The sequence below is a fragment of the Dipodomys spectabilis genome, unplaced genomic scaffold, assembly GCF_019054845.1.
Source record: "Dipodomys spectabilis isolate Male_0828 unplaced genomic scaffold, ASM1905484v1 ptg000379l, whole genome shotgun sequence".
In the NCBI taxonomy this organism is placed as follows: domain Eukaryota; kingdom Metazoa; phylum Chordata; class Mammalia; order Rodentia; family Heteromyidae; genus Dipodomys; species Dipodomys spectabilis.
The window spans coordinates 607,103-633,731 of record NW_024871056.1 but is presented as its reverse complement, the minus strand read 5'-3'; the positions used below and the strand labels follow the sequence as shown (position 1 = coordinate 633,731).

The window sequence follows — 26,629 nt, the reverse complement described above, 5'->3', positions numbered from 1 at the left end:
GGGTGCGCGACGGGACGCGGGCGGCGGGACGCGGGCGGCGGGGAGGCGAGCGGCGGACGCACCGGCACCATGGAGGAGGACGACAGCTATGGTCAGTGTGTGGCCCGGGCCCGGCCGGCCGACTCCCCTTCACCCGCTTCCGCCCGTGTCCCGGCCCGGCGGCCGGTGTTTCCCCGGGACGGCGTTGCGGGGCGCGGAGCGGGTGGCGCTCGGGGCGGCGGCGGGCGGGGGTGTGCGGACGTCCGCGGGGCTGAGGTCCCGGGGCCTTGGGGGGCGCCTGGCTGCGGGGCGCGGGCGCCTGGCTGCGGGGCGCGGGGCGGCGCCGGGGCCGGGGTCTTGGGCGGACCGCGGGCCGCCGCCGCTGTCACCCGCCCGGCCCGGCCCGGCGTTCCCGGCTCTCCGGGTGTGGGAAGTTGTGTGCGGGTCCGGCTCTTTGTTCCGCAGTGACGGGACCGCGGGCACCGGCGTCCCCGGGTCCCCCCGGCCGGGTCCCCCCGGCCCGGGCGGCGGCGGCGGCCGGGTCCTCGCGTGGAGAAGCCGCTCGCGGCCCCGACCTGTCTCCCCGCGCCGAGGGCCCGGTGCCCGCCCGGCGGGGTCGCTGCTGGCCGCGGGGCTGGGGGGCGTGGGCAGTGACCCCCGCGGGGCGGGCACGGGCCGGCCCTGCGCCCCGGCGCGGGGGAGGTCTCGCCTCGGGCCGGCCCCCGCCTTGTCTGCGGGAGGAGCTGGAGCGTGGCGAGTAGAACTCGCGGCGAACTTTGGTGTGGCGGCCTGGCCGGGAAGTTCAGAGACAGAACTTACGAAGGCGGGGGGGGGGGGGGGCAGAGCAGGTGTCACGAGCCCGCGGCCCTGGCCTCGAGGACGCGGAGACCCGAGGTCGAAGCCAGCCTGGGCAGGAAAGGCCGTGGGTCTCTTTAGCTCCAAAGAACCACCACCAAAAACAAAGCCGGAAAGTGGAGCTGCGGCTCCAGGGGTGGAGCGCAAAGGCCCCCGCACAGAGCTCTGCCCTGAGCTCAAGCCCCAGGACCCGCACCAAAGAAAAGCAAGTGGAGCCAAGCCCTGGCCTGTCCACGCGGAGGCACCCGCGGTGATCGGTGGTCGGCTTCAGGGAATGTGAGACAGGAATCTTGTTCCGTGTTCTGTTCACTTACTTGAAGATCTGCCTGCTGGCCCACAGAGGTGGTTATGAACAGCAAACCTCACCCTGAGCTTTTAAGATGTGTTACCCGTGTTCCCCCCCCCTCCCCCGCCCCGTTTTACTTACCTTCTAGTGAAGCACTGTGCCCTGATTGAAAAGCATCATTGCTGCCTGGCCCAAGAGGACTCGTCTGGGTCTGGTCTGCCCTCCCCCCTCCCCCCCTCCCCCCTCCTTGTTTGCTGCTCTTCCCTCCGCACCTGGCCATTCGCTGCCCTTCTCAGTTCTGCCCGGGTCTGTGCGTGTCGTCCCCCCCCCCCCCCCCCCCCCCCCCCCCCCCCGTCCTCCTGATCACTGGAGGCAGGAAGCTGTGGGTCTGCTTGCTTTGACTACACCAACTACTTTGCCACCAGGCCTGACTTGAGCTTCTCCTAGGAAGGGGAAGTAGAAACAGTGTATTCACTTCGGTGGCTGCTTTTCACAAATTAGCCCAGACAAAGGGGTTCAAAATATAAATGTAGAGATTAGAAATCCACGATAGTCCCCACCAGGCTGAGGCCAAGGTTGCCTCTGGGCTGTGTTTCTTGTGGAGGCCCGAGGGGAACCACTTCCTTGCCGTTTCCAGCTCTGGAATGCCTGCTTCCTTTGGCCCCCGGCCCCTCCCATCTTCGAAGCCAGTAGGTAGCATCTTCCACTCTGCCTGGCCGCTTCTCTCATCAGACTCTGGTGAGAATGGCAGCCATCTGCAACCTTAATCCCCCCTTTCCCCTGGAGCTAACATAGTTACAGGTTCTGAGAGGTTAGATGAGGACATCTTTCAAGCCATTACTCTGCCTATCATACCCAGAGATGAGAAGGAACTTCATTTTCTCCTTTATACAATTTTTAAGAGTCATCTTTTTCTTTTGGAAGAAACCAAAAAAATTGAATTAAAGAAAATTTCCAGCCGGGCACCGGTGGCTCACGCCTGTCATCCTAACTACTCAGGAGGCTGAGATCTGAGGATCACAGTTCAAAGCCAGCCCAGGCAGGAAAGCGTGAAACTCTTATCTCCAATAAACCACCAGAAAACCTGACATGACGCTGTAGCTCAAGTGGTAGAGCTCTTGCCTTGAGCTGAAGAGCTGAAGGACAGCGCCCAGGTCAAGTCTCATGACCGACAAAAAAAAAAAAAGAAAATTTCCCCATTCCATAGGGTCACCACACAAAAAGAACCTAATGGCGTCAGTTGATTGTGTGAAGGTGAAGCCCACTAATTCCTTTTTTCATTTTCTTCTTCATCATCTTCTTCCTCTTCCTTTCTTCTTGCTTTGAGTGGGGCTTCCTGTATGACCAGGCTGGCCTGAGACACTGGGACCTCAGGGGTGGCCCACACCGCTGGGCTGAGTCAGTTTTTTATGGTGTCCTTGGGCTTCTAGAGTTTTATATTTCCCTCCAAGGTTGTACAGAGAATTTACCCATACAGTTTTCTTATGATGAAAGGAACTGTGTGCTCAGAGCCTCTATTGTTTTTTTCAATACATGGTTTTCAATGTATTCAACAGTAATGAGAAGTTGTTCCATATAGTTTTAATTTTTTCAAGTTTTTTTCTTTTTGGGGGGACTTGGGCCCCCTTTGAGAAGCACTGAGAATGGATCTTTTGTATGCCATATTTCCCATGCTGCTAACTTTAACTTCTTTTTGTATGCTAATATTTTGACTCAGTCTTGCTTTTGGTCTGTTACCTGCATTTAATTACAACAGTAGTGTTAATCAGCCTAGGACCCTGGCACTGCTCATTGGGGAAATACATTTGGATTTCTGAGTTACAATAAACAAACAAACGGGAACACAATTCATTTCACTGTTCAATTAAAGAGAATGTCAGAAACAACCCAGAAGGCCTCGTGTTCAGCAGGCATGTATATATTATGCCTTGAATCCTTTTAGAAAGGCCACTCTTAGGGCCGTGTGGAGACAACTTTTAACTTCTGTTTACTCAGCTCTTTGTACTCAGGAAGAAGAAAAGAAGCAAAAAGAGACACTCGTCACATACACACACACTGTGTGAGTGGAATCAGTCTATGTCTCAATGGACAGAATTGTCAACATTAACCCATCTGCACTGCACTTGGCTGGAGGGAGGTGTGGCAGGGATCTCCTAGACCGTTTTCATCTGCAACCCTGGTATAATCAGCAGTTTGCGGCTAGCAAATGCAGTTCTGCCTGGATTCAGGGACAGATCTCTTTGAAAAGTATCATATATATGTGTGTATGTATATGTGTATATATATTCGATGGTATTTGAACTTAGGAGCCTAGGTGCTATCCCTTTAATTTTTTCATGCAAGGCTGGTGCTCTACCACTATTGAGCCATACCTCCATTTCTGGCTTTTTGCAGTTTAATTGAAGAGTCTCAGACATTTGTTTCTCAGTCTGGCTTTGAACCTCAGTCCTCAGATCTCAGCTTCCTGAGTAGCTGTAAGCCACTAGGAATCAGCGTAGAAATTTAAAAACTGAGTTGGAATCTTCCATTTCATCACAGTGAGTGCATGATATATATGTTGCTTTTGTTCCTTTAGAAAAAAGGATAAATTGTCTACTGAGATTTAGTTTATTACAGTGTTTAGGTAAGTTTTCAAATAAAAAGAAAGGGTATCTCTTGAGGCATCTGCAAAATGTCCTTTATATATTCAGCTTCTGAAGTTCTTTAATTTCTGTTCACCTCTGATGTGATCTTCACATTGAGCTCGTAGATTCATTATCTAGCACAAGCAAAGTAGAACTCATTTTAGGTTAGAACATCAACGTTCCAGAGAAGTCGCTTTCAGTTTTTAGGTAGAGGGAGGGCAGTGAGGCCAGGCATTCAAGAACATAGTTCATTTGCATGCCACAAAGATTACTCAGGTGCAGTTGCCTAAGAAAGCACCTTCTCCACCTTTCACCTATGAGGGATATGTAAGAGGGGCGGGTATTCAGGAACAGAGTAGAAGGAAGAAAGAATAAAAAGACACCTAACACCTGGGCTTTCGGGTCACCTTTCATTGGTTACACCCGCCTATCTCCTTGTCTCTGTGGTCACTGGAGATGGTTACTGTCTGGCCTGGGTTCCGTGCAGGGACAGATGTGGAACAAAGCACTGGGGACTCAGGAGAAGCTCTTTCTTTGGGGTGTGTGGGCCGTGGGGAATGCCGCTCAGCTGGGTGCCTGTGGCACGCGGAAGCGTGGACGTATAGGGCGGCAGGTGGCTGCCATCAGAGGGAACTGGCTTCCTGATAACCTGATATCCAGCTGGTGCATCACTGGGTTGACCTAAAGGAAAGTGGGTTTTTGTTTTATGTTTGTTTTGTTTTTTTTAATTTTGTTTTGTTTTTGTCGGTCGTGGGACTTGAACTCTGAGCCTGGGCCCTGTCCCTGAGCTCTTCAGCTCAAGGCAAGTGCTCTACCACTTGAGCCCCGGTGCCACGTCTGGTTTTCTGGTGGTTCATTGGAGATAAGAGTCTCACGGACTTTCCTGCCTGGGCTGGCTTTGAACGGCGATCCTCAGATCTCAGCCTCCTGAGTAGCTAGGATTACAGATGTGAGCCATTGGCGCCCAGCCAAAAGTGGGTTTTTGGGCTGGGAAGGAGCTGGGCAGAGTCCTGAGCTCCACACCTGGAGCTTCACTCGGGACATCTAGTTTATGCCAGAAGAGCCTGATAAACGAAGAGCTTATAACAGGATTATAGGGAGGACTGACCATGTTTTACACACTCCATGGAGACATGTGCACACGTGTGAGTGTGCATTTATGGCAATAGTGAATTTGAGAAATAATTCTTAAACTTTAAAATTTGCATTTTGTGACTTCTAAGTTTAACATTTTAGAAAGGGAGTTCATTTTTCTCATCACTGGTTAGTGTCCCAGTTCTCAGAAAACACATGAAATAGTTGACATTTTTCCCTTTGGAGGGCCCCGTTATTTCCTTACTAGATGACTGTGCGTCTGGACTTCCCAGTTGTCTCAAAAGGAAGAGGTGTTTTCCCTTCATAGGATGCCCTGCCCAAGGGCAGACCCAGCACCTCCGTGCTTTTGTTTTCTCCTGTGGTCTTCTGAACTTTGAGCATGTACTTTATGTTTTAGTTTTGTTTCATCCTGTTTATTTTATTTTATTGTATGTGCTTTATAGTATACTTACATATTAACAGGAGTGTTTTACATTTTACAAAGATGATTATTTTTGTCAGTCATGGATCTTGAACTCTGGGCCTGGGTGCTGTCCCTGAGCTCTTCAACTCAAGGCCAGTGCTCTACCACTTGAGTCACAGCACCACTTCCAGTTTTCTGGTGGCTAATTGGAGATAAGAGTCTCAGAGACTTTTCTATCTGAGCTGGCTTTGAACCATGATCCTCAGATCTCAGCCTCCTGAGTAGCTAGGATTACAGGCGTGAGCCACTGGCACCTGGCTCAAAGATAATATTTTTATTATTTTTTTTTATTTTTATTATTATTTTTATTATCCTTTCATTATTATTTTTAATTGTACACAGGGTTTTCCATTCAACAAATTAGTTTATAAGTATACTGCCTCTTGATCATTGTCACCCTGAACATACATTTCTCACCTGCACTGGGACTCTCCCGCCAGCCCTCTGGGACCTCTTTGAAATCCCATGGTTTGCATTGTTTGCAGAATCCGTAGCTGTAAGCAGGTTCTCAGAGGGTTTGGGAACCGCCAGTCCATGGGTGGCTGACGCGCCTTATGCCCCTCGCTAGGTCAGGCTGTGTGCTAGACTGGAAGGCCACCTGGGGAGGGATGGTTAGAGATGTACAGAGTGACGGCGTGGCATCAGGACAGATGACAGAATAACCAGCGTTCTGAGGAGTGGGTCTTTGGGAAGATCAGAACATTCATTCCCAGGGTCGTTATTTCTTGAGTGTGACTTCTGCTGAACTCTTGAACTTCTTGACTATGCCACAGGAGAAAGAACTGGTCTTTCAGAGATGGGCTTTGGTGTGGAGGAGTGGAGAGGTAGCGTCCACGCAGGCACGCTCGCACCCTCAGAAGCCTATCGAGGTGGAGGCGCCGGCAGGCAGGGGTGCGCAGCATGGTGAGGAGCCCACGGGCTTCAGAAGAGGGCTGCCTTTTCTCATCTCTGTGCTCCCAGAACAAGCCTTGCTCCGGGGGCCCCACAGGGCCAAGTTCAAGTTAGCATGCAGGGACTTTGAGTTTTTGTCTTTCATAGTGCGTGAGCCCTGCTGTACACATGTGCCCTCTTTTGATTTTCTGGGATATGGGTGACTTCAGTTGTTCTCACATTTAGTTACATAGTAATGGTTTGCCTTGATTGAAAAAGAACAGTTCTGTGAAGTAAGGATTTTCTTAGAAAATCTGGAACGTAAGGTTACCATAATGATACATTTTCTGGACTTGTAAGATCGTCTCCTGGGGACGACGTTGACATGTCAGAGAGTTAACTGTGTTTGAAGTTCTGGGTGCATGGTGCCAGATCTTCAAAGGATTGTGCTCTGTGGTGGTCCCGCTAGCTGGGCCTCGCACACTGAGGATAGGCACCAGTAACAATGAGCTCTTAAAAGCTTTCTGTTCTTGAAGACACAAAACGAATTCAATGGTGACCAAGAGGTACCTTATTAAATCTAGTGATTACGAGGAACGTGTTTGCATATTTTGTTTTATGAAGGGACTGCTTCATATTGGATGATGGCTTCATTCCTGACCCGGTCACGACCTTTAGCAAATCAAGTGGTTACAGTTTTTCTCATTCTAATGTTGTGAGGGGGAAATAGGTGTTGGGGAAAATAAGTATTGGTTTTCACTGGAGTTTGGGTCAGATTTTTAGCTAGTAGTTATAGTTATGTATCTGCCCTTACTGAATTTTTCTAGTAAAATTAAAGACCTCTCCACCTTTAACTGTCTTCTGGCCAAGTATAAAACTTTCCTCTAGAGGAAAAATGATGAGTGTAATAAATCTGGTTGGTCTGGGTTCTAATGTAATGATAGCAGGTCCGTCCGTCTGTGGGATCTTATGGACCATGCCCAGGCCTTGCCAACTGTTCTGTGTGGTAGACCTTTTCTTGTATTTTTATAGGCCTCATGGCCAGGTAGGACACTACATTACAGGAAGAGCCAAGAGGAGTAGTCTGTCTGCCTTCTGCTTCAAGGGTGGGGAGCCACATCATAGGTTGTGGGGGGGGAACCCTGCATTGCCACAGAGGTGGTGGGGTCCCCTCCCTGTGTGCTTGTCTTCTCCTACCACCCCCGTACCCTAAGATGAAAGGTCTTTGGAGTGGGCTTTGAAGGGAAGCCCTTTGCCCAAACCTGTCCAGAGTGCCAGCCCCATGCAGCTTCTTGCTGTCTCTCTAATTATTGTTGCTTAGTTTCAGTTGCAATAATAGAGGCCTGGAGGAGGTGGGAAATTATTTAGAACTGTTCAAGAAGTGAATCCCACATCCTCTCAAACTGCTGGCCACGCTGTTTTGCTTCTGTCTTTGCGCTGACTACAAAAGCACCGTCTAGAGGCTGGCAGGAGGGGATTTACCCCTGCTCATCCTCTGGGCAAGAAAGGCTCCCTCTCTTTCTGCTTTCGGGGTGGTGCGGTGATAGTGGCTGCTTCCTGCAAGGATTGACGCTGGCAGCAGGGCCAGGATGGCACCTTCTCAAGCATACTTCATGCGTGCGTGTGTGCGTGTGTGCGTGTGTGCGTGTGTGTGTGTGTGTGTGTGTGTGCGCGCGCGCGCGCGCGCGCGCTGGTCCTGGGGCTTGAACTCAGGGCCTGGGTACTTTCTTTGAGCTTCTTTTGTTCAAGACTAACACTCTACCACTTGAGCCGCAGCTCCACTTGTTTATTTTGTTTTGTTTTTGTTTGTTTGTTTTAGTTTGTGTATTGCCTATAAGAGCCTCATAGACTTTCCTGCCTGGGCTGGCACTGCAGTTCTCATATTTCTTCCTTCTAAGTAGCTAGGATTCCAGGTGTCAGCCATGCGCACTCCCAAATTCCTTCCACCTTTGTGTTCTGTCATCAAGAAGGTGTCTGTCTCCAAAGCCGTCTGTGCTATCATTAGTAATGCTGGGTCTGGATGATGGGACTGGTGCACAGCTATTAAACACCACCTTCCTTCATAGTATTGGCAGAGGTTTGGTTTCTGTGAGCAACTTGCAGTTGCGTGTTGAGTCAGCATTACTGACTGCTCTGTGCCATGAAGTCCCTGTTGTCATGGCTGCTTTGAGCCTGAAGAGAAGAGTCGCCACGCTCACAGGCCTGTCCTTGCAGACCTGCACGCTGTGGCCTTGGAGGGACCTGGGTCAGGCAGGGCATGTCCCTGGAGGAGCTGGTGCTGAAGACCAGGTGGTGCTGCTCCGTGAAGGTGGCAAGTGAGCTCATTCCCCGCCAAGAGATGGGCCAGGGAGGGGAAGCCACATGGCTACTGGGATCTCCCTGGAGGTAAGAATGAGGCCAGGAGGCTGAGCTCTGAGGACCGAGGTTCAAAACCAGCCGGGGCAAGAAGGTCCATGAAACTCTTATCCTGAAAGTAGAGCTGTGAGCCAGGTGCCGGTGGCTCACGCCTGTAATGCTGCTACTCAGGAGGCTGAGATCCACGGTTCAAAGCCAGCTCGGGCAGGAAGGTTCATGAGACTCATCTCCAATAAACCACCAGAAAACCGGAAGTGACACTGTGGCTCAAGTGTTAGAGCGCTCACCTTGAGCTGAAGAGCTGAGGGACAGCACCCAAGGCCCAGAGTTCAAGCCCCACGACAGACAAAAAAAAAAAAAAAAAAAGGCCAGAGCAGGTTAAAAGGGCAGAAACCACAGAGGGTTTCAGGGTGTGGTGTTGTGAAGGACCCACTTTCTGTCTGGTGTAAACACAGGAGGGTCAGAACTTCATTTCATGATGGTTAGTTTGCATTTCAGATGGGTGACAGGGTGTGGTTCAGGTGACAGTGTGGACACTTCAGGAGTGGCCACTAACTTCCATGAAGACCTGGTCAGAGCCTGAACCAGGGCAGTGGGATATGGAGGAGAGAATTAAATAGAGATCGTGATGGCAGGAGTCTATAAGATGTGGTTCCCAGGGATTGTTAGGGATGGGCCATTGAAAGGGGGAGAAAGGAAACAGGGCTTTACGGGGGTCGGGGGTCGGGGTTTCAGTCTCTGGTAACTGCTCTGCAGTGTCTAGATTCAAACTGAGGAGTTGTGTGGTGGACTGCAGCAGGTCTTTGGCACTTTGTAGAGGACCTGCTCAAGAGGTCATTTACATGGCTGGATTGGACTGGACATTGAGATCTACACATAACTAGGACAGGGAGGGTCCCAGAAAGTGGGTGACAGATACCACATGCTGATTGAGAAGAAGTTCAAGGATGGCATCTTGGACAACCTCACGAGGGGTTGGTGGAGGTGGAGGACTGAAAAGGAGACTTCAGAAGGCCAACTTGCCTTGCCCTTCAAGTAACTAGACTGTAAATAGAGAAGAAAAGGGAGAGAAGAGAACAGAGGGAGAGAGACCCTGCAGGAGCTCGGTCAGGAGAGGAAGGAGGGAAGGAAGAGAGAGGAAGAGAAGAAAAGAGGCCAGAGGACACACAGGAGCTTCCGTAACTGTGAAGGCTATGCAGAAATGGAGAGCTTTTTGTGTTAAATTCGGGGAACATGTAGGAGTGATTATGGAGTCCTTCCTAATTCAGGTTTGAGTCAGTGTTCCTGTGTGGTGGGGGCGAACCTCCAGGGGGTGTGGGCTCATCTTTCACTTTGACCACTTGCTTCTAGACGCAGCAGCTGCAGACTGCCGGTGATTGAGAGCCTATTCAGCTAAAGTTACTTTCTTTTGTATTCTCTGATTCCCTGAAATGTCGTTTCCAGAAGCCATAATGATTGATTGAAGGGAGTGCTTCAATTCTCAGCTGTGCTCTGGACACCCATTGTTGCCTGTAGTGAGCACCACTGTCCCTCCAGAGAGTCCTCCCAAAGCCGTACTGTCCATCCACTAGACTGTCCATCCAGTCATGGGGCTTGAACTCTTGGGGCCTGGGCACTGTCCCTGAGCAATTTTGCTCAAGGCTATCACTCAACAACTTCAAGTTAAAGCTCCACTTCCATTCACACGGTTATTTGGAAATGAGATTCTCATGGACTTTCCTGCCTAGGCTGGCTTTGAACCATGGTCCTCAGATCTCAGCCTCCTGAGAAGCTAGGATTACAGGTATAAGCCACCAGTACCTAGACAGTCGACTTTTTTTTCTTTTTTCTTTCTTTTGGTAAGTCGTGGGGCTTGAACTCTGGGCCTGGGTTCTGTCCCTGAGCTCTTCAGCTCAAGGCAAGTGCTCTACCACTTGAGCTAAGTACCACTTCCAGTTTTTTGTTTTTTGGGTTTTTTTTTTTGGGTCCGGTTGTGGGGCCTGAACTCTGGGCCTGGGCACTGTCCCTCAGCTCTTCAACTCAAGGCTAGCGCTCTACCACTTGAGCCACAGCGCCACTTCCGGCTTTTTTCTTTTTGCTTATGTGGTGCTGAGGAATCGAACCCAGGGCCTCATGCATGCAAGGCAAGCGCTCTACCACTGAGCCACCTTCCCAGCCCCCACTTCTAGTTTTCTTATGTTAATTGGAGATAAGAGTCTCATGGACTTTCCTGCCTATACTGGCTTTGAGCCGTGATCCTTAGGTCTCAGTCTCCTGAGTAGCTAGGATTATAGGCGTGAGCCACCAGTGCCTGGCTTGAAAGTCTTAGGATTGTATGTAGTTTGAGGAGTTCGTGGAATTGCAGAGTAAAGATGATTTGTCTCTGCTAAACCCTCTGGGTAGTACTGGCTTAGGGAACTTCTGAAATACTGGTGGGGCAGTGACACCAGGGTCATGCAGTTGGGCTTGGTTTCCCTGGAGCAAGAACACCTTTTACAATTAGGAAACCAGAATTTAGGAGCCATCCAGGTAACTAGGTTAAGGTTAGATTTAGTGACCCAGCCTCTTTCTAAGCTGCGCTCAGTGCCTCTCTACTTTGAGAGCTTTGTCTTGCTCTTTAGCCTTTCTTCCCCTTGTGAGTGAAGAAAGGCCTACTGGAAACATTCCTTCTGGGGGAAACAACCTTGGCAACCATGAGCTCCCAGAGTCTGTGTGGCTGAACAGCTTTCAGAGGCAAGGATTTGGACAGGACTTCGCTAGGATAAGAATACCAGGCGGATCACCAACATTGGGGTCAGAAATAGATTTTGGGCCTCAGATGTGTAACCATAATATGGAATGCTCAGTTAAGAGAGTCAGGAAAGGGTTTTCATAGAAGTGGCCTGGGTCATCCAGCTGCTGTTAGCCTCGCTGTGCGGGTCTTGGAGAGCATACCGGGCCCCAGAAGTGCCAGTGTCTTATTCCAGCACTTGTCAGGATGACAGCCTGACCTCCATACTGCTCTGGCCAGAGCTTTTCACAGCCCTTCGCTGTCTTGCTTGGAGCTGCCGCCCTCCTGGTGGTCTTCACAGTCCATTTCTGGCATGTTCCTCAAGCCTCACTGCTCCTTGTTTTCTTGAAGAGTGTAACTCCTTTCTGTAACTTTGACAAAGGTATCTTAGTTACCCCTGTTCAGGCCATGGTGACAAGCAGAGAGGAGACTTAATTCTGACAGAATTGCTAGGTGGGAAGGAAGATTTTTCTGTGGTGTTATGGAATGCCAGTGGGATCCCTCCAGACTCAGGTCTGACTTCAGAAGGAGCCACCACTCGATGGAGGTGTCTCATGGTGCACCAGGAAGGCTCCTCTGCCTGGGCTGTTTCAGGGATGCCCAGGTGACCCTGTTACCTCCAGCCCAGCTGCTTCAACACACTGGGCATCTGTGGGTGTTTTCTTCTTGCCCACTGGACTTAGGTGCTTTCCCCACCTTGCCCAGGCCCCGTGGACCAGCCTCTGCGCAGATCCTTATTTGACAAGCCAAGCCTTACTTGCATGGCCCAGTGGATTACACAGCCTATGTTGCCACCCCACTGCCTGCCTACTCCCTCTCCTCATCTTGTTGGTGGAGGTCCACAAGGCAGGGACTTCCTCTCTTATACCAACCCAACCCACAGGCTTAGCAGCGCCTGGCTGTCAGAGTTTGTTGAATGAATCATTACATCTATGCCCGCGTCTTGTTTTTGACAGAGAAGCTAAGATCCCTGAGATTGCTCATGGCAGCTGTAAGTCACTTGGAACCAGAGCTTCTTAGCTAGTGCGTACTGTGTCTTGCTTCACTGCTGTGTCAGCCTGTGGTTTTTGTGGAGGCTTGGTTCCTGCCACAACTACTGGTGGAGTCATCTAAGCTCCTCCCTGTGTGGGCTGGGAAGGTGGCTCAGTGGTAGAGCGCTTGCCTTGCATGCATGAGGCCCTGGGTTTGATTCCTCAGCACCACATAAGCAAAAAGAAAAAAGCCAGAAGTGGTGCTGTGGCTCAAGTGGTAGAGCGCTAGCCTTGAGCTGAAGAGCTGAGGGACAGCGCCCAGGCCCAGAGTTCAGGCCCATGATCGGACCCAAAAAAAAAAAAAAATTGGAATTTGGTAATTAGATGCTAGTGGCTCACACCTGGAATCCTAGCTACTCAGGAGACTGAGATCTGAAGGTGGTGATTTGAAGTCAGCCCAGGCAGGAAAGTTTGTGGGACTCTGATCTCTAGTTAACCACCAGAACAGAAGCTGGAAGTAGAGCTGTGGCTCAGGTATTATTAGAGTACTAGCCTTGAGCACAAAAGCCCAGGAAAAGTGTTTGGGCCCTGAGTTCAAGCCCCAGAACTGGTACCAAAAAGAAGAAAAAAATCAGTATTTGGTTACAAACTCAAGAAAGCAGGGAGTAAAACAACTTGGTAGAATGTTGCTTTGCCTTGGGGCTCCTTTTTGAACATGCCCTTACCATATTCCAGAGAGAGACAAAAGAAGCAACTCAAATATTAGTTTCTTATTGCTTCTGTAACAAGTTGTCACAAATCTAGTGGTCTGAAACAACATGAATTTACTACTTAGAGTTCTGGAGGTCAGAGGTCTGGACTGAGTCACTGAGCTCAAAGTCAAGGATCATCAGGACTGTGTCCTCGTGGACGCCCTTCGACGCCCTAGGGAACAAGCACACCAGCACTCCTTGGTCTCAGTCCCTTCCTGCACAGCAAAGGCAGAAGTAGCTAGTGAATCTCACACTTTACCTCTCTAACCTTGACTCTTTTTTTGTCGGTTGTGGGGCTTGAACTCTGGACTTAGGTGGTGTCCCTGAGTGCTTCAGCTCAAGGCTAATGCTATAGCACTTGAGCCATAGCGCCACTTCCGGTTTTTTGGTGGTTAATTGGAGATAAGAGTCTCATAGACTTTCCTGCCGGGGCTGGCTTTGAACTGCAATCCTTAGATCTCAGCCTCCTGAGTAGCTAGGATTACAGGTGTGAGCCACCAGCGCCCTGCTTCCAGCCTTGACTCTTTTGACTCCTTGCACTTTTTTTTTTTCTATACTAGAGTTTTCAGTCAGAGCTTCGTGCTTGCTAGGCAGATGCCGTGCCACTCAGCTGTATCTCCAGCGCTCTTTTGCTTTACTTACTTTGCTCAGTGCTTGCGTCAGTCTTCAATCCTCTTACCGATGCCTCCTGCATAGTTGGGTTGGCAAGCACACGCCACAGGCCTGGCTTATTGGTAGAGATGGAATCTTACTAAATTTTTGTCCAAACTGGCCTCAAACTGCCTTCCTCCAGCTCTCTGCCTTCTAAGTAGCTGAGATTACTGGAGTAGACCATCATTCTCAGCCTCCTTCCACTTATTTTAGTTTTGGCAGTTGTGGGGCTTGAACTCAGGGCCTGGGAGCTTTCCCTGAGCTCTTTTGCTCAGGGCTAGTGCTCTACCACTTTGAGCCACAGCTCCATTTCTGGTTTTTGAGTGGTCCATTGGAGATAAGAGTCTTCTGCCGGCACTGGCTTTGAACTGCAATCCTCAGATCTCAGCCTCCTGAGTAGCTAGGATGACAGGCATGAGCCACCAGCTCCTGGCTCCTTCCACTTTTAAGGGCCCTGTAGTCATCTGAACAATGAATGGTTATCTCCCCTTGTAAACATGAGCTGATTAGCATTTTAATTCCATTTCCTTACTCTACACACTGCCAGGTCTGGGGCTAGGATGTGGACATCTCTGGGGGTCATTATTGTGCCGACTGCATGCACACCAATGTTCTTGTTCCCGGATGTTCTTTGAGAACAGGCGGTTTCACCCTTTCTGTAGGTCTTTCTTGAGAAATGTGCATCATGGGTATCTAAGTGTGCTCTGTAGGCTTGGTTTAGCCTTCTTTCGCATTTCTAATTCCAGGGGAAGGGAAGTCATGTGCAGCAGCAGCAAGCCTGACCTTCCACCCTGAATTCCACCTCTCTACAGCAGTCCTTGTCATCGAAGCACTGGAACAGAGAATCTCCTAGTCAGAAAGCTATGTGTAGCTGGGCGCCAGTGGCTCACGCCTATAATCCTAGCTACTCAAGAGACTGAGATCTGAAGATCATGGTTCAAAGCCATCACAGGCAGGAAAGGCTATGAGATTAAACCATTCAGAAAAAGACCAGAAGTGCTGTGGCTCAAGTGGTAGAGTACTTGCCTTGAGCTGAAGAGGTGAGTGACAGCGCCCAGGCCCAGAGTTCAAGCCCCATGACTGACCAAAAAAAAAGAAAAAGCTATGTTGTTGTCCAGTCTTTGGCAGTTTTCTCTCTTTGAGAGCAAAGATAACCTGAGATAACCTGGTTGCAGGTTCTGGAAACACCAGAACAGCTTGCTGTTATAGGAGGTATGGCAGGCTGTTTTTTGACGATTATGCCCCTCTCCACTATGGAGGAAGCAGGCTAGGGCTGTTAATCTTTCACAGAAACTGTTCAAGGTTCCCTGGTTCAGTTTCCACCCAGAGTAGATTTCAAGGTTACAAAGTAAGTTTCTGGCTCGGTACTGTTGTTCTTTCCCTTTTCTATTATTGCTTTAATCTCCCACTTTCTAAGACATATAAATAGTGTGTGCACAGCCTTTTGATAAGAGAAACTTAAACTTCTACTTTAAAAAAAATTACATGTGGCTTAATGGTGGAGTGCTTGTCTAGCATGCATGAAGCCCTGGATTCGATTCCTCAGTACCACATAAAAAAAAAAAACTGGAAGTGGCGCTGGGGCTCAAGTGGTAGAGTGCTAGCCATGAGCAAAAGAAGCTCAGGGACAGTGCCCTGGCCCTGAGTTCTGGCCCCAAGACTGGCCAAAAAAAAAAAAAAAATTATATACATTCTTACATTAAAAACTCAGTTTACAGAGAAAAGCTTGGTTTGCATCACACATAAAATCTGTGTGTGTGTGTGTGTGTGTGTGTGAGTGTGAGTGTGTGTGAGTGTGTGCATGCATACCCATGCATACTGGTCCTGGGGCTTAAACTCAGGGCCTTGGTGCTATCCCTGAGCTTTTTTGCTCAAGGCTTTAGCACTCTACTACTTGAACCACAGCACCACTTCCAGCTTTTTCTGAGTAGTTTATTGGAGATAAGAGTCTTTGGACTTTCCTGCCTGGGCTGGCTTTGAACCACTATCCTTAGATCTCATCCTCCTGAGTAGGTAGGATTACAGGTGTGAGCCACCAGCACCTGGCTGACACATAAATTCTAAAGAGATTTTAATAGGCTTTCAGAAGTTAGACTTTAGTTCCCCAGTATTATCATATTCCCAAGGTCATTTAAATTCCACAAAAATAGGTCACTCATTGCCCAGTCCCAGCCAAAGCTGAAAGAATGAAAGGAGCAGGTCCTAGGCAAGTTTATCACCATGGTGATCCGTCTCTTAGAGAAAACTAGAATTCTAAAGGGGGGCAGTGCTCCTGTTCTGCCAGACTGTGAGAGAAGATGGCCACTCCAGTGCCAGGCTGGGAACCGGCTCTTGGAGTCAGCTGGCGTGCTCATCGGCAAGGAGATGGGTCACGGTCTCACTGTAAATTCACATTACAGTGAGCTTGGTAATCAGCCCAGGAGCTGCGGTACAGACACGGGGACTGGTCCTGTGATGCCACGTGGAAGGATGGCCTTCTCAGTGTCCCACTTACTAAAAAAGACGGTCTGGTGACATTGTACATTGTTGTGTACACAGAAGGAATTCTGTACCTCTGCAAGAAGTCAGATACTGACAGCAAAACCAAGCTGTGGACGGAGGGAGGCAGCAGCAGGCGGAGGGAGGGCTGGGAACGGATATCTTTTGGCACTTTATAAATAAGCCTGGAGAGTACAGAGACAAATACTGTATCTACTTTGAAAATGAAGGTGGCTAAATTATGGGATAAATTTATTCCTGGGCAGTCTGGGCTGTGATCCTCCTAGTTATGCTTCTAAGGAGCTGAGATGACAGGACAATACCACTGCACTCAGCTATTGGCTGAGATGGGTCTTATGAACCTTTTGCCTAGGCTGGCTAGGAACCACGATCCTCCCGTTCTTTGCTTCTGAAGTAGCTAAGATTACAGGCATGAGCCTCTCTGCCCTTTACATGTTTTTTCTTGTTTTGGAGACGGTCTTGCTATATAGCCCAGGCCGGCCTCAGATTCACTATGTAACCAAAAGTGGCCTTGAACTCAAGATCTTCCTGCCTCTGCCTCCCAAGTGCTGGGATTGTAGGCTCGTGCCATTATGCTGACTGGAGTAAGATTTTGTTTTCCTTGCTTTAAGGAAAAAAAAAAAAATCGAGCCGGGCGCTAGTGGCTCACGACTGTAATCCTAGCTACTCAGGAGGCTGAGATCTGAGGATCACGGTTCAAAGCCAGCCCTGGCAGGAGAGACCGTAAGACTCCTATCTCCAATAAACCACCAGAAAACTGGAAGTGGCGCTGTCGCCTTGAGCTGAAGAGCTGAGGGACAGCACCCAGGCCCAGAGTTCAAGCCCCACAGCCAACCAAAAAAAAAAAAGAAAAAAAATCAGCCAGGTGCCAGTGGCTCACACCTGTAAATCCTCATTACTCAGGAGGATGAGATCTGAGGATCATAGTTTGAACCTAACCCAGATAGGAAAGTCTGTGAGACTCTTCAATAAACTACCAGAAAAGCTACAAGTGGAACAGTGGCTCAAGTGGCTCAAGTGCTAGAGCTCTAGCCTTGAGCAAAAGAAACTCAGGGGCAGCGCCCAGCCTTTGATTTTAAGCCAGGGAAGAAGAAGAAGAAGGAGAAGGAGGAGAAGGAGAGGGAGGGGGAGGGGGAGGGGGAGGGGGAAGGGGAAGAGGAGGAAACAAGAAGAAAAAATCATGTTAATGAAGTGCTGTTGCATTCTTTGTTAGACTGGGAAAAAAACCCTGATCATTAGAATGAGAGGGCACAATCAAAACTGTAGTGGTTGAAAGAAGGGGACTGTTTCCCAAGTATGGCTGTAGAACAGCTGTGTATTATTGGTTTCAAAAGTTGTCTCTGCAGCTAGAGTGGTCTTTGTGTCCTTGGGTAGTACACAGGCAAAGCAGTTTCTCATGTGTGTGTGTGTGTGTGTGTGTGTGTCCGTGTCCGTGTCCGTGTCCGTGTCCTGGGGCTTGAACTCCAGGCCTGTGTGCTGTCTCTGAGCTTTTGTGCTCAAAGTTAGTGCTCTGCCACTTTGAGCCACAGCTCCATTTCTAGCTTTTTGGTAGTTATTTGGAGATAAGAGTCTCATGGACGTTTTTACCAGGGCTGGCTTTGAACTACAATCCTCAGATCTCAGCCTCCTGAGTAGCTAAGATTCCAGGTATGAGCCACCAGCCAGTTATTGGTTGAGATGGATCTTACAAACTTTTTGCCTAGGCTGCCAATTTATTCTGGTTTTCCACTAGCCATATGAAATGATACAGAATCCTCCAGGGAGGGACTCAGGAGCAATGTACACACACACACACACACACACACACATGAATCGATGGTACTGGGGTTTGAACTAAGGGCCTTGCTCTTGCTAATCAGGTGCTCTATTACGTGAGCTCCACTACCAGCCCCAATACATATTTTTTTCAAATTCTTTATTGTAATTAAGTGATTACATAATTTCCCAAATTTCACAGTATTATGGGATAGTGATGCTTAGTTAAAGTTACAAACACATTCTAACTTTCATGGGGCAAATTGTCTATCATGGTCCATAACATTTATGAGTTCTATGAGCTTTGCAATACAGTTATTTCTTCCACATTGGGTGATATGCACATTTCTTTTGTTTTATATAGCATCACCTGTTCCCTCTTTCCCACTTGTTCCCTCCCTCCCATTGCTGCCATTGAGTTGCTTAGTTCATTTTGATCAATGTCCAGTGCAGTTGATGGGTCCCGTTGTTGTCCAATACATATTTTTATGGCTTTAACGTTTTGGACCCACAGACATAGATCCCTGCCCTGGGACCCTCAGACTGCTCTTCTTGAGGTCATGTGGCAGCACAGGAAGCCTCAGGCTTAGGTAGGCTGCTCCTGGTTCTGTTCACTTCCTGTACAGAGGTAAAGTGATGCGGAAGGATTTACACACCTGTGACTATAAGAACATGCTACTGACCACTCCTCTCCACTGGAACCATCTGATTCATGTGGTGGTTTTGCTTTGGGCCATTCAGAATTCCCCTTCGAGGGCTCTCAGCTTTGGAGGGTTCTTAAGAAGAAGATCAGCAGATCAAAGAAGCAAAAAATAACCGAGCTTGGATTTTTTAAGACTCCTTTATTATAGTTACCAACTTTAACTATCCACCTACTTTAGCTTCCTGAGTGTCTTTGTGTGGTTTTCTGTTTTGGTCCTTTGAAGAGGTGCCCTCCCTTTATGTCACTACTGTTGCTAGGCAACCCTTGGATAGGTGCCAGCCTGAGAACCCTGGTCTGTACAAGAAAAGGGAAGTGTCTTAGGAGACCCTTATGCCTCTCCCACTTGGACCAAGGAGAGGCTTTTGCCTGAGACTCAGCCAGGCATGTAGGAAGCTGAGCCATTTGTCCCAAGGGTCACCAGGTTCTGGTTCATCTCTCCTCCAGGCTGTGGGACGTGATCTGAAGATAAAGCCCTTGCAGGCTGTGTGCTTGGGTTGGTAATAATCATGCCTTCTTTAGCACTTGGACAAACTTTGAGAAAATGATTACTGTGGAAAATTTCAAACATAGGAAAAACTAAAGGGAAGAGTATGTGAACCTCCACACGTACTCTTCCTCCCTTAACATGTCATGTGATTACAGCCTTGTGCATATTCCTACTTGTTCATCTGTCTTAAGTCCTTTCTGGAAAATCTGGGGTGTAAAATGTTTTATAGCTTTTTTTTTTTGGTCAGTTGTGGGCTTGAACTCTGGGCCTGGGCACTGTCCCTCAGCTCTTCAGCTCAAGGTGAGCACTCTACCACTTGAGCCACAGCACCACTTCCGGTTTTCTGGTGTTTTATTGGAGATAAGAGACTCACAGACTTTCCTTGCCTGAGCTGGCTTTGAACCATTATCCTCAGATCTCAGCCTCCCAAGTAGCTAGGAGTATAGGCGTGAGACCAGCATCCAGCTATGTGGTTCCTTCATACTTATAACGACAATTATGTCTTTGTCTGCCATTAAAATTCTTATATACACAACTGGTAGTGGCGTCTGAGGCAAGGACTCCACCCTCTCAGAGGACAGCGAGGAGGCTGCAGAGGAGGCAGCTCTGCCCGCCAGGCCCAGGGGCCTTTCCCCTTAGCTCCAGATTTGCTCAGTACATGGGCACAGGTTGTTGGCACATTGGTCTGGGGCCAGCTCCTCTTACCACAAGTCTCCCAGTAACATGGTGACCCAGGTGATGCTAAGCATGAAATGAGTTCACCTGCAGATGAAGAGCTGAGGGAGGACCAGGACCCTGGCATCCAGCAAGGAGCAGGCAAGCCAGACTGCCTGCCTTGGGAGCAAGCATGGCGTGCTGTGATTTCCTTGAACACTGACGGTTGGACTCACCAGCCCTGGATGCAGGATGCACCAGCCATGCTGTGCCATCAGCCTTGTGTCCTCACAGCCGTCTCTTCTCTTGCCCATCATTTTGCAAATACTTTGTGATAAACTTTGCCTCCCTTCTCAGTATTTTCTTAGGTTAGGTTCCTTCAGGCAAACTCACTGGGCCAGGTTGTTTAACTGCTTAGTCACCATACCGAATGCATTTCTACAGAGTTTTGTCAATCTACCCTTCACACCAGTATGAATGATGATACTTGTTAATTTACCCTTTCCAGTGTTAAATTGGTTTTTAATCATGTAGCTTGTGTATTAAATTTTTTCTGCTAATTAAAAATTTTTAAGTAATAGTATTATTAGTAAGGTGTTGTACAGAGGGGTTACCATTTCATGAGTAAAATTCTAAGCTATGTTTTCCACCTCCTCTCTCAGTGGTGGTGGGAAGAACTTTGACTGTTCTAAGAACATGCCTCCTCTCTGAATCAGTCAAAGCTATGGCGACTGCTTAAAAAAAATCATTCATTCAGCAGACAGCTACTGAACACTAGCAGCCTGCCCTCCTCACCCTTGAGATCCGGGCCTGGACGATACATTCCAGATGGAAACAAAGAGTGTTGAGCTCCACGTAGCACAGGAAGAAAGCCGATTTCTTTGGATGGGAGTATTTCCTCTGATTTTATCTATCTTGATTTCAGTCAAGATTTTTTTGAGACAATTACAGTGACATCTCACACACATCCTCTCCTTGTAAATAATCTTTATGTAATTTTTGCTAAGTTTGTTAAACACAGACCTATGATTATAGCTTCCTAACCTCAGCATTCCCGGAAGCCCATGTAATTGACAAGGATTTTTTTTTTTTTTGGCCAGACTTGGGGCTTAAACTCAGAGCCTGGGTGCTGTCCTTGATCTTCTTTTGCTCAAGGTCAGCACTCTACCACTTGAGCCACAGCACCACTTCTGGCTTTTTCTGTTGATATGGTACTAAGGAATCAAACCCAGGGCTTCATGCATGCTAGGCAAGCACCCTACCTCTAAGCCACATTCTCAGCCCAAGGCATTTTTTGTATAGACAACTCTGTCCCCCAGCAATGTGTTGAGGGCTTTTTTTGGCCTGAGTCTTTTAGCTCAGACTGAGTACGAGCCTTATGCTTACCAGGAAGATACTCTACTGCTGAGCCATGTCTATAGCACTTCATTGCACTGTTAATTTTGAGATAAGTCTCCTATTATTTACTTTCCACCATCCATAGGTGGATGTGCTGTCCTGCATAGTTTCTTCAGTTGAGAAGGGACTCTTGCAGGCTTTCCTTTCCAGGCAGGCCAGGAACTGTGATCCTCTTGATCTTGATCTTAGTCTCCTACAAAGCTAAATGACAAAAAACACACCAAGTCCAGATATTAGGTGAAAAGGGATCTCACCAACTATTTTTTTTGTTGTCTGACTCTCCTTGATCCTTCTGATCTCAGCCTCCTGGTAGAATTACAAGTTTGAGCCTATAAACTTTTAAAAAGAGTCTATACAAAAATCACCAGTGATTTTTGGATAGGTTTAAAAATATGTTTGTATAGGGAAGATTTAACCTGTTTAAGGATACCAGGAAGACGCCCAGACTTGATTTGTTACCCTGCCCTTTTGGTACGTTGGGCTGTTCTTTCATCAGCCAGCTTTAACTTGGACTCTTCCTCAATTATTGTCCTGTGCCTCAGGCAAATTGTGTTCTCTAAGGTCTTCCTCTGGGATTGGGACAGAGCTATCCACTGGCCTGCCTCAGGGTTCTTGTGAAGGGTCCTGGGCTGCTCCAGGAGGTGGGAGTCAGAGTTACCAGTGAGGAAAAGGGTTTCACCAGCGCTGGTGAAAACTCAGGATACTAAGTCATGCTTTGAGCACCTTTAATTAATGATCAAGAGCATATTAATTGCCACTTATCTGTTTTCTACAGATGCTTCGGGGGAGGAGGGGTCTTTTAAAAGAAAAAAATCACCTTTAGGAAGGAGTTGAAGGTGTTCAATGGTAGAGTGGAAGCCCTAGGTTCACTCCCCAGCAGTGCACATGTGCACGGTATGTGCACACACACTTTTTGGAAGCATAACCAGCAAACATAAAAAAAAGTCATATCCAAAGCCGGGCACTGGTGGCTCACGCCTGTCATCCTAGCTACTCAGGAGATTGAGATCTCAGGATCTTAGTTCAAAGCCAGCCAGGGCAGGAAAGACCGTGAGACTCTTATCTCCAATAAACTACCAGAAAACCAGAAGTGGCACTGTGGCTCAAGTGGTAGAGTGCTAGCCTTGAGCTGAAGAGCTGAGGGACAGTGCCCAGGCCCAGAGTTCAAGCCCTATGACCCACAAAAAAAGTCATATCCACTTTAAAGTGTTTTATTTGATGCAGTGTATTTGACAGGTTTGTGTACCACAGTCAGGCACAGAATTATCAGTTGACTCAGAAAGATCCACCTTGTCCATTTCCTCCTCACCCCTGCCCCACTGGCCTGTTCTCATCTCTACAGATGAGCTCGTATTTCCTAGAGTTCAAAGAATCTGCGTCCTTACACTAGACTAGGGAGACTGAGGCTGGTGTCCTCCCCAGTGTCTGGCTGTCTGTCACTCAGAATGACCCATGTAAGACTTGCTGTTGGTATAGCCTTGTCATTCCTTTTTGTTGCTGGTAGTGACCACGTGGGGCTTCAACTATGGGGCCTGATGCTGTTCCTGGGCTCTTTTTGCTCAACACTAGTGCTCTACCACTTTGAGCCACAGTGCTACTTCCCGTTCTCTGGTGGTTCATTGGAGATCAGAGGCTCAAGGACTTTCCTGCCCAGGCTGGCTTCAAACAGTGATCCTCAAATCTCAGCCTCCTGAGCTAGGATTACAGGCATGAGCCACTGGCACCCAGCTTAATTGTACATTTTGTCTGCTTACCAGTGGTGCGCATGTGAGTTGTAACCAGACACAAATGTACAAGGTGTTATGTGTACTTGTCTTCATTTTTTCCTGGGTTATTGCCAGGATGGAGTGGCTCCTTGTGAGATGTTTTCTTTTCACCATAAAAACATGTAAGAGATATAGTATGTACAAATGTATGTAACTAGTTTTAGTTCAAGAAAAGCTTTATATAAATTTTATATCTTATGTTTATATATATGATATGTTAAAGAATGTTTTAGGTATATTTTCTTTTTTTCTTTTTTTTTGTCCTGGGGCTTGAACTTAGAGCCTGGACTCTGTCCCTGAGCTTCTTTTCCTCAAAGCTAGCACTCTACTACTTGAGCTACAGTGCCTCTTCTGGCTTTTTCTGCTTATGTGGTGCTGAGGAATCAAACTCAGGGCTTCATGCATGCCAGGCATATACCCTAGATATATTTTCATTTCGTATCAAATCAGAAACTGGGTTTTCCTGAAAGACAGTGACATAAAAAATGCATTTTTTCTGTTTTCATGCTAAAAACTACCATTTCGTACTTCCAGAAAGTTGAAGAGAAAAGTTACAAAGAAGTTTAAAAGGATAAGTCTTGGGAGTGGACAGATCCATGCAAGGCGCCAGATCGAGGAGATGTGCACCTGGGAAAGTTCCAAATGGGGATCTGTGTGCCTTCCCTATCTCCTTTCCAGACTTTCTATCTAGCTGAATCCACTTCCTTTAGGAGCTGTGGCTCTGCTCATGATATTTATGATGCACTACATAGCATGACCTCTGAGAGTCACCTTGACTCTGCTCTACACAGCCAGAGGACTGGATTCCCTCATGTCAGCAGCCAGCCTTGGGACCCGGAGGTGGTTGCTTCTGTATACCATCACCTCTCAAGGGATACATCATCAGGAAGTGTGTGTGTGTGTGTGTGTGTGTGTGCGTGTGCGTGTGCGCGCGTGTGTATATAATGCTGTGTGTGTGTGTGTGTGTGTGTGTGTGTGTGTGTGTGTGTGTGTGTGTGTAATGCTAGGGATTAAACCCAGGACCTTGCACGTGCTAGGCAAGTGCCTTTAAAGAGATTATTTTCACTGATCATTTGAGAACAACGGAGTGAGGGGCTTTTGGTGTCTGAACTAGTAGGTAAATAGATACTAGGTAGATAGATGATCTACTTTGGAACTAAGGTTTTAATTACAGGTTGTTCTAAAGAATCAGTGATTAGTGTCCCTAGATGAGTTAGATGGCAATAATTATACATAAGTAATTATACTTAATTCAGATTTTGAAGAAATTGGGCCTTTCATAATTGCAATGTAGTAGATCATCTGCGTAGTCCTCTTAGTACTTTATTATATACCATTTTTGTCCTAATTGTCCTTGCTGCTCAGTTAATGTCTGTGCTCTCTAGCTGTCCCAAGGTCCGTGTGGAGCGTGTGTAGTGAGCCAAGGGTGGCAGCAGCACCTTCACTCTTATCAGCCTTGGCCTCATGTTCTTAGTGGCTCTAGAGTTTCTCACCCCAACTCAAGCATGTGCTTTAAGACTCAGAAAAGCTGGGGATGGTGGCACATACTTATAATCCCCACCCTTGGGGAGCTGAAAGGGAAGGATCAAGAGTGTCAGGCCAGCTTGGGCTACATAGTGAGACTCTGCAAAAGAACAAAAACCAGCTGGGGAAAGGAATCACACATGTTTGGGAGGTTGGTGACCCTGAGTGACCCCACCCGTGTCGTCTTCTCAACGTGGTCTTGCATATCCTGTTTCCCAACCAAAGGTATGCATAACTTTGGGGCAAGAATGGTCTGGAACTTAGCCGACAGCTGCGTGTTGCGCAGTCTGACCTATGTAATTGGGCATTTTACACGTCAGTAAACTCTGTGGTCTGTAAGGAATCTGTGATGAGACAGTGACATCACTTGCATTTCTTTGGTCAAGGTAACAGACTTAGTTTGCAAAGTCCGAACGGCCCTCCTGAGCCACCAGCAGCAGGTTATCCTTTCCGCCCTAGAAGCAGCAGGTAAGGGAAGAGAGAGAGTTTTTTTTCTGGTACTGGGGTTTGAACTTAGGACTGTACTCACTTAAGCAGGTGCTCTATAACTCCACTTCCCCAGTTCTTTTGGCTTTTATTATGGGTCTCCTTTTTATTAATAAGGTCTCCTTTTTTGTCCTGGTCAGCCTAGAAGATCATCCATCTGCCTATTTTGCTTCCTAACTGGCTGGAACAACAGGCAGTTTTTTAAAATTACTTTTTTTAAAGTAATTTTTATGGGTTGGGAAGGTGGCTCAGTGGTAGAGTGCTTGCCTCGCATGCCTGCATGAGGCCCTGGGTTTGATTCCTCAGCACCACATAAACAGAAAAAGCTGGAAGCGGAGCTGTGGCTCAAGTGGTAGAGCGCTCGCCTTGAGCTGAATTGCTGAGGGACAGCACCCAGGCCCAGAAGTCAAGCCCCACAAGTGACCAAAAAAAAAGTAATTTTTAATGAAGATTTAGATAAAATGCATATGAAAAAATAATTTATTGGGAGAGAGAACAGAAATTAATTTCTTTCCACCCCAAGTTCTAAATCTAGAAAAACAGGAAAGGGAATCAGAGTGAAGATCAATCCTAGCTCCTTAAGAGGTGGAGATCAGGAACTGCAGTTCGAGGTAAGCCTTGTAATAGCGGCTTGTGAGGCTTCATCTCAACCATTGGCTGGGTGCAGCGGTTCACTTCCCTGATCTCAGCTACATGCACAGGTAGTTGCACATGCATGTCATCTCCAGTGACCCAGAAGCACAGGTAAGGAGGGCCACAGCTCAGGTTGGCTTGGGCATAAGGCGAGACTCTACTCTGAAAACTTATGTAAAAAGGAACTGGAGGCATGACTCGAGTGATAGTAAGGACCTCCCCAGCACCATCAAGGAGGAAGGGGAGGAGGGAAGGGAAAAGAAAAGGGCATGGGCAAGAGGAAAGGGAAGGGAAAGGGATCACACCATCAGCCCTGTACCTGGTGAAGTATGTGATTCCCTAACTTCAGGTATCTGGGGAATATGCTGAAAATTTGTAAAATAAGTTAAAATTTCTTCCAGTTTTTTTTTTTTTGTTTTGTTTTTGTTTTTGTCGGTTGTGGGGTCTGAACTCTGGGCCTGGGCGCTGTCCCTCAGCTCTTCAGCTCAAAGCTAATGCTCTACCACTTGAGCCACAGCTCCACTTCTGGCTTTTTCTGCTTATGTGGTGCTGAGGAACCAAACCCAGGGCCTCATGCATGCGAGGTAAGCACTCTACATTGAGCCACCTTTCCAGCCCTCCAATTTGTTTCTGAGTAATAAATGTCTTTGAACCAGACTGTTTGGGGTTATGTAGCCAATAGCAGTAAGTACTGTTTCTCTTCCCATGTCCCCCAATGTATATAGCTGGTCTTCAACACTGCAGATGTAGCATTTTAAGATTATCTCCCCACAGGCCCAAGCAAGTAAAGAAATCCATCCAACAGATGATTCTGCTTCCAGCCACGTAGTCTCTTTTTCAGCTGCCATACCATAAGTAAATACCATACCATTTATGCACCTTTTTTGTTTTTTAATTTAAATGGCTCACCTGTATGAGGCTAAATTTCTGTCTACTGTTCTTGAGTACAGGGGTAGTGCGGTACATTAGGAGAAAATTGACATTAGAGATACTTGGCTCAGATCAGCTACAGTGCTGTTGGCCATGCATTCATTACTAATGTAAGTCCACACTGTATATTGGATAAGACATCTT

The 26,629-nt window shown here is 47.8% G+C and overlaps 1 protein-coding gene across 1 annotated transcript in view; it reads left to right on the top strand.

Moving 5' to 3' along the window:
• The window catches only part of Cyth1 (cytohesin 1), an 82,302-nt gene continuing 55,673 nt past the window's right edge, over positions 1-26,629 (top strand). Inside the window, exon 1 of the mRNA XM_042667153.1 lies at positions 1-91. Coding sequence (XP_042523087.1) covers positions 70-91 — 22 coding nt within the window. The 5' untranslated portion in view covers positions 1-69. The remainder of the gene's footprint in view (positions 92-26,629) is intronic.